The following is a 20,357-nucleotide window of genomic DNA, read 5'->3' on the forward strand; positions in this document are numbered from 1 at the left end:
GGGAGAAACATTAAAACTTCTCTTGTTTTTAGAAACAAGTACCTTAGTGTCACAGCCATGATTACATGCAGATATGTAAAGAGGAGACCAAAACGAGGCTTTTAAATGACAAAGCGCAGTCAAGACACTCAGAGACAAGGGCAGTTACTGAAAAGGACACAGAGATGATACAAATGGACATTGCAACTTTAAATAATGACAGTGATCTTCCTACCGTCGACATGGGTCTGCGGTCGGTCACTACCTGTAATATATAAATGCAATTTCCCACAGCAAGAAGACCAGAAATTACTCTTCTTGCCCATATGTGGCCATATTGAACTTTCAACATATTCAACATGACTTATCACTCAAACCTCTGCTACCTTAGTTTGGGGACCTGACATCCCGTGCCTCAGCTGTTACAAGAGCCCAAACACCTTCCTGTCACTCTGTTTGTGCCTTTACTCCCCACCCCTCACCTCAAGGAACTCCGCTCAGACCTCACGGTCCTCAGACACGCCAGGCACACTGCAGTCTCTGGGTCTTTGCCTCTTCTCTGTTCAGAGAGAGGGCTACTCCAGGTAGGACGGGGTCTGATCCTGAATCGCCCTGTTGCTCAGGTGTCGGTAGCTGCACAGTCCCTAGGTAAGGACATTCTGAAAGTCCAAAAGGAATGCAAAATAAGGATAGCACAGATTTTAAAAACAACTCAGGGAGGGAAAGTAGTAATATAAAAATTCAGGCCTAATCATCACCTTTTAGATCTGCTCTTTGCCCTTAATCTGGAAAAATGCAAAGAATTCAAGAATTTCATGAGACTTTAAAATGGAAAAGAGCCCCCCCCCCTTCACTCTCCACAGACCACTGTGCGATATCCCCAACCTTTTACTCATAGGTGGACAGGATACTGCTGAGTTACCTGGTCACCACATCTCCACGGCACACCCGCAGCACTGAATGTCACATATTACATCGTTGCTCTCCTGGGACTACAGTGTGCTAGAACTGCTTCATTGTTAGCTGCTTGCATCAGACAGGGCTAAACCCTCCTTGTCTTGTCTAGGACATGGGAGAGCTTATGTACGCATGCATGTATGCGTGCATGTATGCATGTATACATGCATGTAGGTATATATGTATGATGTGTGTATGTATGTGTATGCATGCATGTATACATGTATGTATGTGTGCATGTATGTGTGTATGCACGTATGCATGCATGTATATATGTATACATGTATGTACGTACGTATGTAAGAACTGTAGTAAGTGCCATTGTTCTGCTGTTTGATTTAATGAGGTGGAAGGGAGATGCTGCTGTGATGTGCATGGCTTTGGACTTGACCTGACTGGGTGATGGGGGATGATGAAATGGCAGACACAGCTACAGAAAGGATGAGATCAGGTGGAGTGGAGACACACTCGCAGCCTGGAAACTCAGTGTGTTTATTATCTACCACTGAACGAGGGGGGAGTTTTATTATATACAGCTAACTGAGACGGTAGGCTTAATATACACGCGGAATGAGGAGGGTGGTTATTATGTAAAGCTAGTGAGGAGAGGTTATTATGTACAGTTGACTGAGGAAAGGGCTAGGTAGTCTTGTAGGACGTCTGTGTGGTGAAGCAGTCTTAGGCTGCAGTCATCAGAAGGAGGAAGCCGTGGCTGATACTTTTTTCCCACACTGTCAACATCTATCCTTAGACCAGAGGAAGGCCTTGCAAGTGCCAAGCCTGGGGAAGGCCTCGACATTACTGTGGGACTGAAGCTTTGGGGTCCTTGACATGGCTGTTCTCCTCCAACAAGTACACATTCACTCGAGACTTCATGGGCTCACCACAATGTGCATCTTGTTTTCTGCCTTATGCCAATAATAGTTTTATTTGTTTGTTTGCTTGCTTATTTATTTATTCATTTACCACCTCAAGTAACTATAAAGAACAGAATTACTGATCATTTAGCTTGTAACTGCTGATGAATCTTCCAGCTGGGAGGCACTGTGGCACAGCCTGCAGAAAATTCAGCCAGAGCGTCAGTCTTGTAGGGTGGGAAGGAGGCAGTGTGTGCCCACGATGTGAGGTGAAGTGTGAGGTGCTTTGGTGGGAGCTAGGGAATAGTTACCCCAGGTTCCCACTCTTCCTCTTCTTTCCTTCCCCAGACCCCACCCCTATACACCTCTGTGTCTTGACATTCTGGTTGCTGACTCCCACCCTTGGGATGCGAGAGTCTCCCCGACTCAGTGCTTCCTCTCAGTGAGGAAGAAAAGCATAGGTAAGCAGGAGATCTCTGTGCAGTCGTGGGTGCTCTGAGAGAGATGAGTGGTGGCTATTGGTCACTTTCCTGTTGCTATGATAAAACACCATGGCCGAGGCAATGTACAGAAGGCAGAGCTTGTTTGGGCTCACGGCTTCAGGGGTGTAAGCATCCATGATGGTACAGCAGAGCCGTGGCAACCAGTGACAGGCACGGCTGGAGGAACGGAGGCTGAGAGCACATGCCTTGAACCTCTCAAGCACAAAGCAAGAGAGCAAATTGAAATGGTAATAGAGTCCTTAAACTTTCAAGTCCTGCCTCGACTTCTTATAAGACCACACATCCTAAACTTCCCCAGACCACAGTGCCTACTGGGAACCAAGTGTTCAAACTTTGACATTAAGGGACAGTCTCATTCAAACCACTATAGGATAGCGGCTGAGAGGTTACTTTGGCTTGGACCTCCCTGGAGAGTTCCAAGAGATAAGTCAGCTCCATGGACTCCTAGGATAATGGTTCCTATGGTGGTAGGTGTTAGGGAAAGGCCTATAAGCAGGGAATTAGCAGAAAGATAGTAGACTAGGGCTACCTGTAAGTGCCAGTGCTTGCTTACTGGGCAAGACTACCAGATATGGCCAGTGAGAAATGAATCTTTGACTAGGCCCAGGTTGGAAGGTTCACAGCAAGACTGAGACTGTGACACGTTTATTCCAAGCCATCAGACTTCTGACACCTTTATTAGAAGCAGAATATAACGGCAATTGCCAGGGTTCATACAATAGTAGCTGCCCGAATCCAGCAGCGTTCTCAGGCTGTACAAGATTCATGTATAAGACCAGTCGTCCTGTCAAATTCCTGTATGCTTTGTTGACTTCTAGGACATAGAGAATCTTGAGGCAGACTGACTGCTCCATTTGTGAGGAACTGAAAGGCACGCAGCACGCCAGGAGCTATGACCTCTAACCTGGAAACCCTATGATGCATGCCTCTCACGGCAACTAGAGCAGGCCGACTCCATCGTTGTCTCACTTGCCTTACTGGCACTTACCTCCTGAGAAGAGAATGATAATATCAGATGTTAGTATGTGCCAGCCGTGAAGGAAACTCCAAGGAACAAGCCACTTTATGTCTCAGTGATCTTGAGATTCAGAAAACTAAGGTTCTGAGTAGCCAGCTACTGCAAAACTGTACAGGATTTGTTATTGTCAAGGCTCTTGTGGTCCTGGAGTTTAGACCTAGGGCCTACTCATAGCTCACACGCATTCCACCACCAGGCTTTGTAGTGAGCATTTTGGTTTCTTTAAAAACATAGAAGTGCTATAGGAATGTGTTTTTGTTTTAATCCCAGGTATTGGGTGTGGGGCTGCTTCAGACTGTCCACAGCAGCTGACTATGATTTGCCCCGTGCTCTGGCAGGGGTGTGATTTTGCCAGCTGCAGATAGTTTTCACAAGTATATGATGTTTAGAATTCTGGGGACTCTCGAGAGTGTATAAAAATGGCCTGAGAGGGGCCGCAGCTGCTGCTTCTCCTGCAGCTGTTGCTGGTTGGAGATATTCTGATGACAAAGATCAAAACTGTCCCAAGAACCTCGACACCCCTAATCATCAGGAAGTAGTCTAACAATATCGAAGCCCCCTTTCCCCTCTAGCCTTCTTTCTCTCCTACCTACTGTTGGGGTTGAAGGGGTAAAGAGCATGGTGAGGGAAATGAGAACTCTAAAATAGCCAAAGAGTCAGGCTCTGTACCTAGTCCTCTTGTTTGCTTTTTATTTTGAGACAAGGTCTCACTCCGCTGATTAGGTGGGCCTTGAATGATCACCCTTCTTCCTTAGTCAGGCCCAGCTAATTACACAGTTCCTGTGCTTTTGCCTTCTAGTCTACAGAGAATAGAGAAGCCTGAGGAAGACCCTGGGGAAAGGTTGATGTGGCAGTGGTATGGTCTGCATGCAGATTTCAGGGAGAGTAATGTCATACAAGGAGTTTGGTAGACACCAGGTCAGGAAGCCTGTGGGAGCCAGACAATCCCATGACTGTGAAATGGTGCCTCATACATGTCACGGTTGATATTTCAACAGCTCAGATTGTCCCTTTACTCTCCAACCTGGAAGAACTGGATTTGTCGTCCAACAGAGCCTTGGGCGGCTCCTTGGAGAGCCTACTGAGCAGACTCCGGTTTTTACCATCACTCAAGTCCTTGCTGATTAACAGTTGTGCTTTACAGCGTGAGAGCTTCACAGCCCTTGGTAAGAGAGCCAACTCTAGAACTCTATGTTTGATAACTTGTAATTTTGCTGAGAGGGAACGTGAATTGAGGTTTCTGTGAGTCTGGTGGGAAAATGAGTTGTTCACGTTTGCACTTAGCGGACCACCCAGCAATCATTCCCCACAGAACTTAATGCTCTCTTAGGACCTTAGGGCCATGTATCTATCCTAGCCTATATCACGGTCTACCAGATCTAGACTTTCTTCCCATCATGGCTGGCAAGTGGAGGGAGGTGCTTAGCAGTGCTGGGACACTGTAGAATTTCCCCCAATGAACCACATAGGTAAACCACCAGCACTTTGTGCATTCAGTACTAGGGTCCACAGCACCATTCCAGTTTTATTGATCCAGAGGAAGACTCAAGTCTCAGCATATAGTGACACTCATAGCAAAGATTTATTACAAGAAGATATGATCAGGAATAAGGAAAAATAAGATCAGGAAAGGAAAACATTTTGAGGCAAAGCCCCAAGGAAACCAAGAGCAATCTCCTGAAAGTTCTCTCACAATGAAGTTGTGCAGGTACATTTAACTACTCCAGCAATGAGTCATGACTCATGTGTGAAATATTTTCCTAGTGAAACTCACCTGAACCTACAAGCCCAGGGTTTCATTGAGATTCCATTGTACAAATATCCCCTCCTTAGAACATTTGAGAATTCCAGAATCACAGAAGGAAAACTAGAGGATGTCATAATCTATATTATCAATACAAACAGATTAGGCACAGTAAGCCACCCTTGTTAGTTTGGGATCCATGAAAGCGCTTCCTAACCCCAGGTTCTCTGGGTAGCATTCAAGGGCCAGGCCTGACTTTTTGGTCAGCCATGGGCCTTTCTAGGGCAGTAGTCTTGGTCTTGCTGTGCTAACTCTGTCATGATTTCCCTAGGCAATGTCCCCCCACAGTTCACATATTGAAGGCTTGATTCCCACTGGGGTGCTATCCTGAGGTGGCTAGGTTCTGAGGACTCTTACTTTATCAATGCATCAGCCATGATAGACTCAGCACTGAGTGGGCTCTTCATTTGTAATGGTGGGATCTGTAGGAGGCGTGGCCCAGCCAGAGGAAGGTATCCCAGATCAAGCCCCTGACAGCTGTATCCTATCCTAGGTTCTTTGCGCTTTTCCTCTCCTCTTGGCTGTTAGAAGGTGAGCTGCTCTGCTCCACCATGCACTCAGTGAGACGGTCTGTGTCACCAAAGCCTGAAGTTATAGAGCCGAGTCTTTGCTCCTTTGCTTTCCTTTGGTTATTTGTTTTGTCTTTGACACAAGGTCACACTCTGTAACTCAGACTGGACTGAGACTATCCACGTAGGCAGGCACCACCTTCTGAGGCATTTTGTCATAGCAATAGAAATCTGACTAACTAATCTTGGCTCTTGGTGACATACTACCAGTCTCAGAAATTGAGTCATTATTACTGTCTTTAAGGTATTATTCTGATTCAAGATTAAAAATAGGAATATAAAACAAAACAAACAAGCAAAAAGAAAAACCAACATAAGTTGTAGTCTCTGGCATCGACTCCTGGAGAAGTTACAAGTTGTTCCCCAAATAAAATATTAAAATGACAAAACCCCAAAGAGACCTAATACACTCCTTTTATAATCCTACAGGTGACCAGAACTGTTTGATTTTGGTGTGAGTTAGCTCCTTCCTCAGAGTTGTGTCAAAATGCCTAACAAAAGCGGTTTAAGGGAAGAACTGTTTATTTTGTGCACAGTGTGAGATAGAGTGCCAGGGGTGTGGCCACATGGCAGCCACGCTAACAGAGAGATGTTTGTTGGCGCTCAGTTTGCTCCAGCACCCCATCAGTGGCATAAGGCTGCCCACTGCAGGAAGCATCTCCCTTCTTCAGTTAACCCTCGCAGGAAACACTCTCATAGGCACGCCAGAGGTGGGTTTCCACGGTGACTCTTGGATAATGATGAAAACAGCCCTGCTTTTGAGCCTCATATATTTATTATGTGTTAAAAGTCCATTTAAAATTGCACTGTGGAGGCTGGAGAGATGGCTCAGTGATTAAGGGCACTGACTGCTCTTCCAGAGGTCCTGAGTTCAAATCCTGGCAACCACACGGTGGCTCACAACCACCTATAATGGGATCTGATGCCCTCTTCTGTGTGTCTGAAGACGGTGACACTATACTTAGATATAATAAATAAATAAATCTTTAAAAAATAAATTGTACTGTGGGCCAGACAGGGCTGTAGTTAATGAAACAAATGTACCCTATTAATAGAAATAAGTAGTTATTTTTGGGTACTTATTAATAAACAACTTCTCCAAATTCTAGGAAGTCTATATTTAGAGAGCCCTTGCCCTCCTTCGTGCCCACACACTCGGTCTTTGCTGTGCACTGCTTCCCTCCCTGTCCCAGCATCCCATCTGGAGAAGTCCCTCCCAGGCTACAAAACTTTCAGACTTGATATTCTTAGCATTGGGCCTATCGTGTCTAAAGACGTGCTGGACAGGATCTGTGGGTGCCTTGACGTCCTTTGCAATCCCTCAGTGCAGGGCTGCTTGTTCATCTCCTGACTGTAGCAGCCCTGTGCTCAGATCTCCTCAATCAGGCACGACTCTGGTTCTTGTGGCCCATGTAGCCACAGGTCCCCAAGGCGACAGCTTTTCACTTCCTCATCTGTGAAACAGAGAAAGTGCGGCAACGCCCTGTGCATCACAAGGTTGCAAGAATCGAGTGGCTTTACTCCATAGACGGTTCTGAGGAAGCTGCCTGGCTCTCGATGCCCAAGAGGTTACCTGTTAATACTATTGCAGAGTCTGTAAATGTCACTTAAAACAAATTGGGTTTTATCGGTTTACAAATGGGCAGTGTACTTCCTGTAGTGTCTCAGGTAGAACCCATGTTGCTGGACGTGACCTGAAGGGGCCAGCTCTCCTCTCCAGCATCTTCCTCTTGTGCAGACAGATTCTTTCTGATCCTTCGGTCTGATTCTCAACTCTGGTATGTCTGACTTGGTCTCTCTGCTTCCCTGGTAGTTCCCACAACTTTCAGGTCTGTGTGACTTTTGCTTTTTAACACAGTCGCTACCTAAACTGGGAGCCTCTTCATAGGCTCTGTCCACCTTCATAATTAAGGCAGAGTATGTGCTGCCTGCCTGGAATCCCAACACCCAGGAGTCAGAGGCAGGAGGACCAGACCACTGGGGCCAGCCTGGGCGGTAGAGCAAGTACCCGTATCATGAATAAGATCTACTTCATGGGAGGATCCCGGCCCGCAGCAGCTCTCTGCTCCCAAACCCCGTGGGAGAGAGACCTCACCGCCTGATCAGGTGGGCACTCCTGAGGCTGCAGAGCGGAGGAGACCACCAACACTGCCCACCCCTGCCCACATCCCTGGCCCAAGAGGAAACTGTATAAGGCCTCTGGGTTCCCGTGGGGGAGGGCCCGGGAGTGGCAGGACCCCTGCGCCTAAGACACCGCCGGAACCTGAAGGAAACAGACCGGATAAACAGTTCTCTGCACCCAAATCCCGTGGGAGGGAGAGCTAAACCTTCAGAGAGGCAGACACGCCTGGGAAACCAGAAGAGACTGCACTCTGTGCACATCCAGACGCCAGAGGAAAACACCAAACGTCATCTGGAACCCTGGTGCACAGAGGCTCCCGGAAAGAGCGGCGCAGATCTTCCCGGTTGCTGCAGCCGCGGAGAGGACTTAGGCAGTACCCCACGAGCAAACTTGAGCCTTGGAACCACAGGTAGGACCAACTTTTCCCCTGCAAGAAACCTGCCTGGTGAACTCAAGACACAGGCCCACAGGAACAGCTGAAGACCTGTAGAGAGGAAAAACTACACGCCCGAAAGCAGAACACTCTGTCCCCATAACTGGCTGAAAGAAAACAGGAAAACAGGTCTACAGCACTCCTGACACACAGGCTTATAGGACAGTCTAGCCACGGTCAGAAATAGCAGAACAAAGTAACACTAGAGATAATCTGATGGCGAGAGGCAAGCGCAGGAACCCAAGCAACAGAAACCAAGACTACATGGCATCATCGGAGCCCAATTCTCCCACCAAAGCAAACACGGAATATCCAAACACACCAGAAAAGCAAGATCTAGTTTCAAAATCATATTTGATCATGATGCTGGAGGACTTCAAGAAAGACATAAAGAACTCCCTTAGAGAACAAGTAGAAGCCTACAGAGAGGAATCGCAAAAATCCCTGAAAGAATTCCAGGAAAACACAACCAAACAGTTGAAGGAATTAAAAATGGAAATAGAAGCAATCAAGAAAGAACACATGGAAACAACCCTGGACATAGAAAATCAAAAGAAAAGACAAGGAGCTGTAGATACAAGCTTCACCAACAGAATACAAGAGATGGAAGAGAGAATCTCAGGAGCAGAAGATTCCATAGAAATCATTGACTCAACTGTCAAAGATAATGTAAAGCAGAAAAAGCTACTGGTCCAAAACATACAGGAAATCCAGGACTCAATGAGAAGATCAAACCTAAGGATAATAGGTATAGAAGAGAGTGAAGACTCCCAGCTCAAAGGACCAGTAAATATCTTCAACAAAATCATAGAAGAAAACTTCCCTAACCTAAAAAAAGAGATACCCATAGGCATACAAGAAGCCTACAGAACTCCAAATAGATTGGACCAGAAAAGAAACACCTCCCGTCACATAATAGTCAAAACACCAAACGCACAAAATAAAGAAAGAATATTAAAAGCAGTAAGGGAAAAAGGTCAAGTAACATATAAAGGCAGACCTATCAGAATCACACCAGACTTTTCACCAGAAACTATGAAGGCCAGAAGATCCTGGACAGATGTCATACAGACCCTAAGAGAACACAAATGCCAGCCCAGGTTACTGTATCCTGCAAAACTCTCAATTAACATAGATGGAGAAACCAAGATATTCCATAACAAAACCAAATTTACACAATATCTTTCTACAAATCCAGCACTACAAAGGATGATAAAGGGTAAAGCCCAACATAAGGAGGCAAGCTATACCCTAGAAGAAGCAAGAAACTAATCATCTTGGCAACAAAACAAAGAGAAGAAAAGCACACAAACATAACCTCACATCCAAATATGAATATAACAGGAAGCAATAATCACTATTCCTTAATATCTCTCAACATCAATGGCCTCAACTCCCCAATAAAAAGACATAGATTAACAAACTGGATACGCAATGAGGACCCTGCATTCTGCTGCCTACAGGAAACACATCTCAAAGACAAAGACAGACACTACCTCAGAGTGAAAGGCTGGAAAACAACTTTCCAAGCAAATGGTCAGAAGAAGCAAGCTGGAGTAGCCATTCTAATATCAAATAAAATCAATTTTCAGCTAAAAGTCATCAAAAAAGATAAGGAAGGACACTTCATATTCATCAAAGGAAAAATCCACCAAGATGAACTCTCAATCCTCATCTTCGGTTGGTTTATATACAAGTGTGCAATTTCTAGGCTTGAAAGTAAAATGATGCTATCTGGTGCTGGATATAGGAGCCTTATTTTTTATTATGGCAGCTTGCTATTTTTGTAACATGGTGATTTGGTTGAACACAATAAAGTACAGTAGTAACTGATCTCCCCTTCTTCCTGGATGAGTGAGGAGATGATTAAATGTTGATGTCAGCATCCTTGAGCATATTCAGATGAGCTTCTGCTTCTGTTGAAAAGGATGCTGTGTTTGATTGTGGTCCGAAGCTTTGAAGCACTACTTGGCATCTCCTTCCTTGGAGGTCTCACTGTTTAAACATAACAGATTTGATAGCTTGTTGGTAAGGTGAGGTCCAGCTTGTCTCCACTAGGTCATCTTCATGTGAATCCGGTGGTTATACGGTTTTGTTCTAGGGATATTTCATTTTTTTAATAACGGTTTTAGCTGACATTCATGGAGAGAATGAATCCTTAGAACTGTGCCACTAGTGAAAGGAAATCCTGTCTAGAGTATGTTTCTTTACAAAGCTGTGTCACACCATCCTTTGGGCCCTCTGCTGGAAAAGTAGAATCAAGTCTCAAATAATGCCTTTTAAATTGTATCCTCTAGTATTATAGATGTAGGACAGTACTGTATCATACCTCTGTGGATGTAAAATAGCTTGTACCTGCTTTATGATACGTAGTAGTGACCATGCTTTATCAGAGCTGTTTTTAATGATGTTGCTCAGAATGTTTTCTTTCCAGATGATGATTGAGAAGCTAATTTAAAAAAAAAAATGGTGCCAGGTACCACAAGAGTAACAGAACTGTGCTGTTTTCTCGGGTTTTGTTTTTTTACTTTTTTTTTTTTAATGGAGTGTGCTGGATGTCTCTACAGTTTTGTTCAGATGACTGCAGAACCTGGAAAAGCTGTTGCTGCTGTTGATGCATAACACACTGCTATTATTGGTCTTTTTATATAAATATAAATATATATATACAGATATATAATTTGAATTTTTTGAAACTTTAGCTGTGCTGTCAACTTTGGAAAAAAGTATCCCCGTTTACTGTGTTGAGTTGGACTGTACAGAAATTAACAGCCATAATGGTCTAGAAATGTTGAACTTAAGTTTTTTCCATTTGTACAGGGGTAACACACTGTATTAAATATGTAAGGTCTTATCTACGTGGGTTTGATTACAAAAACTAATAAAGTATTCTCTAAATTTAAAAAAAAAGATCTACTTCATGCATTTATTTGTAAGTAAGTAGATGAGCTGGCTTCTTAGAGGAGTCCGTAATTCATCAGATAAACACGCAAAATGAGACATTTTGCACTCAGTGTTCATTTGGGAAAATTGCAGAATACTCTGTGTTCGGGAGCATTGTGCTGTTTCATGAATGGAGCTCCTAGTTGGGAAAATCGCTCTTGGGAGACAGCTCCCTCTACACTGGCGGGATAATCAGCAAAGAATAAGGACACTCCACAAACCACATCATTGACGTGCTTACCCCAGTCAACCTGACGTGCACTCTACACCACTTCTAGAGGAAAAATAGAAAATCTGACTCCTCTTTATTATAGACATCTGTGGCAAGTGGGCGAGATTTCTCCTTGAACAGTATTGTTATTTTTTAAAAAAAAAAGCATTAAAATGCTTATGTGCTTGGGAATAAATTCTTATGATTTTAACTTAGGCGCCAACTGAGAATTAATTAGCATTGGAAAACTCTTCTGCGGAAGACGTCCGCTCTTTCCTTGTGCCTTAGTTACTTTTATATTGCTGTGAAGAGAGCCCCTGACCCAGGCAACTTGTGAAAGAAACCATTTAATTTGGGACTTGCTTAAGGTTAGAGGATGAGTCGGTGCCCATCGTGGGGAGGATCCTGGTGGCGGCAGGCTGGCATGGTACCTGGGCAGTAGCTGACACCTTACATCTGAGCTACAGGCCCCAGGCAGAGAGAGCAAGACTTGAGAGTTTTGAAATCTCAAAGCCCATCCAAAGTGACACAGGTCTGCCAAAAGGCCACACCTCCTAACCCTTCCACCAGTTCCATCAACTAGGAAGCAAACTTTTGAATGTATGGGCCGATTCTCATTCAAGCCACAATACCGTGCCTGGTTACTTGCATGAAATCAACACAAATACAGCTTGGTATATTTGCAGAGAAGCTTGGCTCCATCCCTGAATTTCAACTGGGACCACACATTGCATAGGTGCCAGTCAAGTCATACCCTGGAAATCCTGACCAGCTGTCCAAGTACCTGTCCGCAAGCACACAGGAAATCAAAGAAATCCTGGCGAATAGTGAATACCATTTAATCAAGTCTGGCTTGATTACTAAGGTTTCAGTAGTGCCCCGAGTACGACCTTCCAGTCCTGGGTCCCGTAATATATTGTCCCATCTCTCTTTGCGCAGATATGAAGCGTATGGTCTCTCTCGGGATCCAAGTTACTGATGCTCTCCATCTTTACGATTTTAGCGGAAGCCTCCGTGTACCTCCCTGCCCTGGAGATACTCGACCTTTCCTGGAATAAGTGTGTTGGTGGGAACCTGGAGCTGCTTCAACAAACACTAAATTTATCAAGGTCCCTTCGAGAGCTGCGACTGAGCAGCTGCTCCCTGGTGACGGAGGACGTGGCTCTCCTGGGTTTGTATTAACCCCTCCGTCTTGGCACAAACATGGGGAAAGTGGTGGACCTGGGGCTGAGGCAGCTTCCTTTCCCTTGGTGTCAGCTTAGGAGGGGTCTGGTTAAGCCAGATGGTGTAATCTTGAAGCCGAGTGGCAGGAGAGGATGAGGAGGAAGGAGGGAGGGAGGTGCTTCTGCTTCAGCCATCCACACGGAAGCCGTCATCTGCGGTGCACTCACACTGACGTTTGCACACTAGGTACAGGGTGCTCTCACTGTTCCTTTTTCCTACAAACTGACCCCAAATGCTTTACTTAAATGAGAAAGGAGTGAGAGCGAAAAGTCATTGGATGATGTCTATCCTCGTTAGCTTCCAAATGATCGAGACCCAGACTGTGATATTTTTATTTAGCTTTAGCAGAAACACTGGGGGTTGACTCCTAATCTACTTTTCTAGTGTTAGACTGAGTACTTCGCCACCTGTGCTCCCCCAAATACCTGTCTGTGTCTTCCTGGTTTATTTCTGTTCCATCGTCGTGGCCTCAGGGTCCATTTCACTCTGGCACGTGCTCCTGGTCCATCACGGCTCATGGAGACCTTCTGTTCTCTCTGTCTTCCTCCTCCTTCACTCTCCTTTCTCCTTCTCCATTTCCTCTTCTTCCTCCTCATGATCCCTACCTGCAAGACCCCCAGCCTGGTAAATGAAACTCTGCCTATTCCTATTCCCCACATAAATGGCCATAGACACTTATTTAATCAATAGCTTTAAAATGGGGAGCAAGGCTTACAAAGCAGCTTTTGGTGTACGTGAGGATCTGCTCTTCAAGGCAACCGGATCTTGGGAATCAGTATTTAGCATTTGAATACATAGCAGTACCAGACCAACCCCCAACATGAGAGTCTAAGGCTGTATCTCAGTGGTAGAGTGCTTGCCTGGCATGCATAGGACCTGGGTTCAATCCCTAGCATCTCAAAATGAGTTGGTAATACAAAGAATTAATTACAGCAGACTGGAGAGACGTCTCAGCAACTAAGAACACGTAATACTCTTGCACAAGATCCGTATTTGGTTCCCAGCTCCCACACTAGGGAACACACAGTTTCCACGGACACCTACAATTAGGTGTGCATAACCCCACATAGATACATACATACATGCATATAAAAATAATATATATTTTAAAATCAAGTATGTAAAGAAAGGAAATAAAAACATGGCTGGCAGTAGTCACACATGCCTTTAGTCACAGTGCTTGGGAGGCAGAGGCAGATGGTCAAGGCCAACCGGGTCTACAGAGTGAGTTCTAGGACAGCTATGGCTTAATATCTTAAATTAAAGATGAAGAAAAAGCAGGTGTCATCATAATCGAAATTTGAGTATCAATTATTACAGATATTAGCTTGCTGAAGGCTTTGAGTAGAAGTTCACTCTTTCTGTGTCAAAAAAAAATTGTGAAGAGGAGGCTTTAAGGGATGTTGTAGCACAAACCTCACACTTTCCACAGGGCAATTTAGAAGTGTGGAAAGATAATTAAATAAAGAACAATTTAAGCTATTGCAGTCCAGGCAAGGTACCTTAGCCCAATATCCCCTCAAATTACAAGAGCGGCGTCCACTTCCCATCTGGGAACCATGGTGAAGCATCATGCACCTCATCTAGCTTTAATAATCCCCATCACCACTCTGCTGCCAGCTGCCAGATTCCTGGAGCCATGAGTATTCCTGGAGATGAACTGACCAAGGTAGAGGGGAGTGACTGGACGGAGTTACTAGAAGATAGGCTGGGATGCTAGAAAGGGCTTCCTTCTGCAAGATCAGCCTCACAATGAAATGATAGAGGACTCTCGAAGGGATACTTCACAAATCACTCATCTATAGGTTTGATGAAGAGACTCCCAATATCCTTTGTTCTGAGATCCTGTATCACTTATCTCTTCTCCTTAATTCTTTTTGGGTTCAGCAGAAGTGGGAGGCAGAGGCCATTTGCCTTGGGTATCTTGCCTACTTCCTCTTGCAGAAGCCATCATCTACTCTAAGGTCAAAGTACATGTCTTAGTTAGGGTTTGTCTGCTGTGAACAGACACCATGACTAAGGCAACTCTTATCAGGACAACATTTAATTGGGGCTGGCTTATAGGTTCAGAGGTTCAGTCCATTATCATCAAGGCAGGAGCATGGCAGTGTCCAGGCAGGCATGGTGCAGGAGGAACTGAGAGTTCTACATCTTCATCTGAAGACTGCTAGTAGAATATTGGCTTCTGGGCAGCTAGGACGAGGGTATTATAAAGCCCATGCCCACAAGACCACGCCTACTCCGCCAAGGCCACATCTCCTAACAGTGCTACTCCCTGGGCCAAGCATATCCAAACCATGACAATGTGATAAGGGCTCTTCAAAGAGGAAATTATCTCATGTAGTAGAAGTCTCTAGAGTGAAATGGAAATTAGCCAGTGTGTTCTATACACTGACTTTACTGTTAGGGATGGTGATACAGCTCAGTGGTAGAGTGCTTACCGAGCATGTATGAGACACTAGACTCAATTTCCAGCACCTCCGAAATGAAAGTCCACTGTTGGATCCATAGCCAGCCTTAAACTTGCAGGTTTAATTCTGAGTACCAATGGTCCTTAATCAAAGCCAGCAAGCCATCCTTCTGTGCATTAATCAGTAAACATCTGCAGGAGAAACTGGGACTCCAGTGGTGCAAAGAACATGAGATAATAATACAAAAATGAAATCCTTCCAGCTGAGGTTTACAAAAGAGAGCCTGGGGGATCTGCTTTCGGGCTGTGTGTGGGATGCACAGAGGTAAATTTTCTCACTGAAATAATTTCTGATGCCCCAAATAAAACATCTGGTTAAAAGGACGTTATCACCAGCTGTCACTAACCTCAGAAGTGGTGTTACGGGAAAGGGGGCCAGTCAAGGGAGAGAGGAGGACCCTTATATCTTGGACTGATTTTGTTTTCCAGCCTTAGTCATGCAGACAGGGCATTTGGCCACGCTGCAGAAGCTTGACCTGAGCTACAATGACGGTATCTGTGATGCAGGATGGGCCATCTTCTGCCAAAACCTCTGCCGTCTTAAAGAGCTCACTGAACTAGACATTAGCCTTCGGCCCTCAAGCTCCCAAGAGTGTGGGCAGTGGTTTAGGCACTTGCTATGTGCTGTAACCCAACTTCCTGTGATCACCGGGATAGAGATGAGAAGATGGGTCATCCCAGCCCTCCAGGAAAAAGAACTAGACTGCTTTACCCAGGACCGCAGAAGGGACATCCGGTTTGACCACGGTGGGTTTCAGTGAGCTGCTTCATAAGCAATGAACAACCCCAGAGGAGGAGAAGAATGCGAACAGATCCTGCCATGCGCTGTGCTCAGCGTGTGGCTGTTTAGTAGCTTGTATAGGGTAAGATGTTTGTCACTATATCTATACGACAATGGTTCTCAACCTAGGGTCACGACCCCTTGGGGGGGTCAAATGACCCTCTCACAGGGGTCACATATCACACATTCCTGCATATCGGATATACACACTATGATTCACAACAGTAGAGGAATTATAGTTACAAAGTAGCAGCAAAATAATTTTATGGTTGAGGGGTTCACCGCAACATGAGGAACCCGGGTTAAAGGGTCAAAGCACTGAGGAATTTGAGAACCACTGGCATATGATAACCAAATATGGAGCTGGAAAGATAGCTCAGGTTAGAAGTGCTTGCCACATAAGCGTGAGAACCGGAATCTGATCTAAGTAGCACACATAAAACACAAGGAGTGATGGTGTGCTTTGAATCACAATGCAGTGGAGGCACAGACAGGCAGATCCCTGAGGTGCCCCAGCTAGCTCGACTGTCAGTGAGTTCCAGGCTAATGAAAGACCATGCCTCAAAAACCAGCTGGGTAGTGCACTAGAGAAGCAATACCAGAGGTTGGTGTCTGCTTTACACACACACACACACACACACACACACACACACACACACACACACACCACATACATCTGTACACACACACATATACATATACAAACACACCTGTATAAGCATACCCATTTGAACATACATATACCTGTACACATATACACTTATACACACACACACACACAATAGTGATAATAAAATGTGAGTATATCTTTAGTTTCTATCTTAGAGCAGGATTTTCATTTGTTTTAGGTGAATAATGAGTCTACTACTGTTTAGGAAGCCCACCAGAATGTTGATATTGTGGTAATGCTTCTGATTTATTTATTGTTCTGAGATTTTTTTCTGCCTGGTTTCCCTATATGTAAACAAAGATTTTTCAAAACCTACTTTAGTAAGGGTTCTTAAACGCTTTGATCTCCTTTGTAGCCTACCACCCAACAGAGGAAAGAAAAGGTTAATGGGGCAAGGGTGGGGGTATAGACCTGTTTATAAATAGTCCTTGGGGGGTGATTCCAGTCTGTGTTGTCAGGATATCAGCTGTTCGGTTCACATGAACCAGCAGTGGTAGCTCGATCCACTCGCAAACACCATTCACAAATCAGCGACAGCAGTTCCGTCAGAAGAAATCATGAGACCTGAGTCCGTGGAAGTAGCAAGAAGCCACTGGAATATCAGGAGTTTTTTGATCTATTATTTTCTCTATGAAGTCAGGACAAATGAAGATCAGCAAAGAAGGCCAGGTGAACCAATACCACAGCGTCATCAGCGTAGACCAACAAAGACCAGCAAAGGGTGGCAAGGTGAACCAATGTCATAGAGTCAGTCACTGTCTGTTTTACTTAGACCCTTTCCAAACATCACGTGTCTTCTCAAGCATCCACTCTAGCAAAATATCACATGGTCTTTCCCCAGGCTGCTTCCAGCAAAACACACATGTCTGTTCTCAGCAAAACATACCCCCAGCCCATGTTTCTGGGCTTTGTTTGTTTCAGCAAAACTCATAAGACAGTTTTCAGGAAAACATCACATGACACAACTGAGTCTCCAAGGAAACCAGAAATTTCCACTTCACCTATATGTTCTATGTATTCTACAAAGGTGTATATGTGTGCATGCACAGATGTCTGTGTATAATTCTGAGAAAGGCACTAACCTTTTCATATTAGTGTGTGTGTGTGTGTGTGTGTGTGCACATGGAGATCCAAAGATGATACCAGGTGTCTTCCATTGCTCTCCATTTTACTTACTGAGGCTGTGTCTCTCACTGAACCCAGAGCTTGATGATTCCAGCTTGTCTAGTCAGTCACTCTGCCCAGGGATTCCTTGTTTTTGTTTCTTAGTGCTACTATACCTGCATGGACTTGTGTAGGTTCTGAGGATCCCAACTCCAATCTTCATGCTTGCATAGTAAGTGCTGTATGCACTGAGCCATCTCCCCAGCACTCAGGCTATGTTAACTATTTGTGGTGGTTTGAATATGCTTGGCCCAGGGAGTGGCACTATTAGGAAATGTGGCCTTGTTGGACTAGGTGTGGCTTTTTTAGAGGAAGTGCATCACTGTGGGTCTAGGCAGTGAGACCCTCCTCCTAACCATGTGGGAGTCAGTATCCTGCTAGTGGTCTTTAGATGAAGATGTAGAACTCTCAGCTCCTCCCGTACCATGTCTACCTGGATGCTGCTATGCTCCCGCCTTGATAATAATGGACTGAACCTCTGAACCTGTAAGCCAGCCCCAATTAAATGTTGTCCTGGTAAGAATTGTCTTGGTCTTGGTCTCTGTTCACAGCAGTAAAACCCTAACTAAGACACTATTATTGTAACATATAAAATTTCTCCTATTATATTTCTTCCTTAGCTATAAACTATCCACAGTAGCAATGGCTACCAGCACATGTGAGTTTGTTTTCTTTTTTTAAGTAGCCAACAATTTAAAAGCCAAAATCATATCTTCCTAAAATAAAAATAAAACCTTCTTTGACTAGAACAAGCAAATTCCAATAAACATTTCTTCTGGCATTTCTTGCTTTTTGTTTGTTTGTGAAAGCTTTCGTTTTATGTTATCCAAGTTTTAAACATTTTCATTTCCTGGAGGGTAAGTCAATGAATGGCAAGAATGATTGCTATAAATTTATGTTCTGGTACATACATGCAAGTAAACTTGGGTTTATTTTCCTACATGACAACATGAATCATTAGAATTTCAACCATGGCTTAAAGATGTGTAAATGTAAAACCTGTGTGCTGGCTCAGAGGTAAACATGCTTGGTGCCAAGCCCAGCCATTTTAATTCAATCTCCAGGTCCCACACGATAAAGAGGAGATCTGACTGTGGCAAGTTGCCTCTGGACTCCACACATACACCCTGGCATGCACATGCCCTCCCAAGAAAGAAAGAAATAAGTGTGATAATGTTACATTTAAAATCAGCACTGTTCCAAAGCAAAGTCATCAAGCTGAGGGAGTTTTGAGAGCAGTAGAAGGGGTGCTTTGCAGATTGGGTTCTCTTGAGAATTCCCTTACAAACGTAATGTCTATGCAAAGACCTGTGTGTGAATATTCTCTGTAGCTTTATTCATAATAAGTTACCTTTCAATAATGAATGAACACAGAAACAGATTGAAAGACTAGGTCCCATGCCCAGCCACAAAGTGCGTAAGCTGGCCAGACCCACTGCAACAGTGATGCCAGTTAAGTGAGAGACTGTCAGTCAGAGAGCCATGGAGGAGGACACAGCATGTCCTGTTGTGTGATCATGAGCCCATGCATCTGCACACTTGTGTGCACACAAAGAGGATTAAATTAGATGCATGCAACAAGTTGGATGGACTAGAAGTAAGCTATGCTGGCAGTCAGTTCCAGGCCTGGTGAATACAGATGCTTGCCATAAAGCCTGTACATCTGAACGTGAGTCCCAAAAACCACATGGTGAAGAAAGAAAACTGATTGTCCCAAAAACTCTCCCAAAAGTGACCTCCATATGTTCACTGTGGCAGACACATGCACAGGCACACACAGTAAATAAACATAAAGTTTAAAAGAAGTTGCATAGGGTTGGAGAGATGGCTCAGTGGTTAAGAGAACTGACTGCTCTTCCCGAGGTCTCGAGTTCAAATCCAGCACCCACATGGTGGCTCACAACCATCATGCAAAGACCCATGCGTGAATATTCTCTGTAGCTTTATTCATAATAAATTCCCTTTCAATAATGAGTGAATGTCTGATGCCTTCTGATGTGTCTGAAGACAGCTACAGTGTATATAATAAATAAATAAATCTTTTTTTAAAAAAGAAAAGAAATCTCATGTATTGTTTGATGGGATCTTGGCACAGCCATAGCCACTGGAAACCGTGAGAGTCATGAAGCCAGCACGGCTGCTTGACACCGTTCCAGCAAAGCTGAGCTGAATGCTGTGAGCGCTGTTGCTCTGTCTCTCGCTTTTAGGTTCTGGTCTCTGCGTGTTGCATGCTTGGGAACTTTCTGCACTGTGATTCACTTTGTGTCTTTCCCCAAGAGAATGATGCCTGAGTCTTTTTTGAAAAGTCCTAAACTTACTATCCCTTCCGCTTTTAGAGAAATGACTGTATCTGGCCCTATTTTAAAGTCTTCCTCATGCCCTGGAGATTGTGATACGCACACAGAATACTAAGGTGGGCATCTTTAAATGAGGCCATGGCTCCAGGAACCTTCTTGGGTTATCCACTCTAGGCAAACTGAAATAACTGGAACAGGGTACATTTAGAAATAGTTGGCAAACTCCAACTGGCCGGGAGAATTGGTAACAGGTTCAAGGCCTCTTTTTACAGTGTTCTTAGAGCTCTCTGAAAATATAAACAGAGATAATTGACAAACTCCGACTGGCCAGGATAATTAGTAACATATTCAAGAT

General features: G+C 44.4%; 1 protein-coding gene across 2 annotated transcripts in view; it reads left to right on the top strand.

The window, feature by feature from the left end:
* Nucleotides 1-18,585, top strand: part of Lrrc31 (leucine rich repeat containing 31) — a 30,733-nt gene extending 12,148 nt beyond the window's left edge. For both annotated transcript variants that reach the window (XM_063282702.1, XM_006232238.5), the window contains 3 exons: nt 4,313-4,480; nt 12,400-12,567; nt 15,520-18,585. In XM_063282702.1, coding sequence (XP_063138772.1) covers nt 4,313-4,480; nt 12,400-12,567; nt 15,520-15,851 — 668 coding nt within the window. In that variant the 3' untranslated portion in view covers nt 15,852-18,585. The remainder of the gene's footprint in view (nt 1-4,312; nt 4,481-12,399; nt 12,568-15,519) is intronic.
* Nucleotides 18,586-20,357: the final 1,772 nt, after the last annotated feature.

The sequence above is a fragment of the Rattus norvegicus genome, chromosome 2 (assembly GCF_036323735.1).
Source record: "Rattus norvegicus strain BN/NHsdMcwi chromosome 2, GRCr8, whole genome shotgun sequence".
Classification (NCBI taxonomy): Eukaryota; Metazoa; Chordata; class Mammalia; order Rodentia; family Muridae; genus Rattus; species Rattus norvegicus.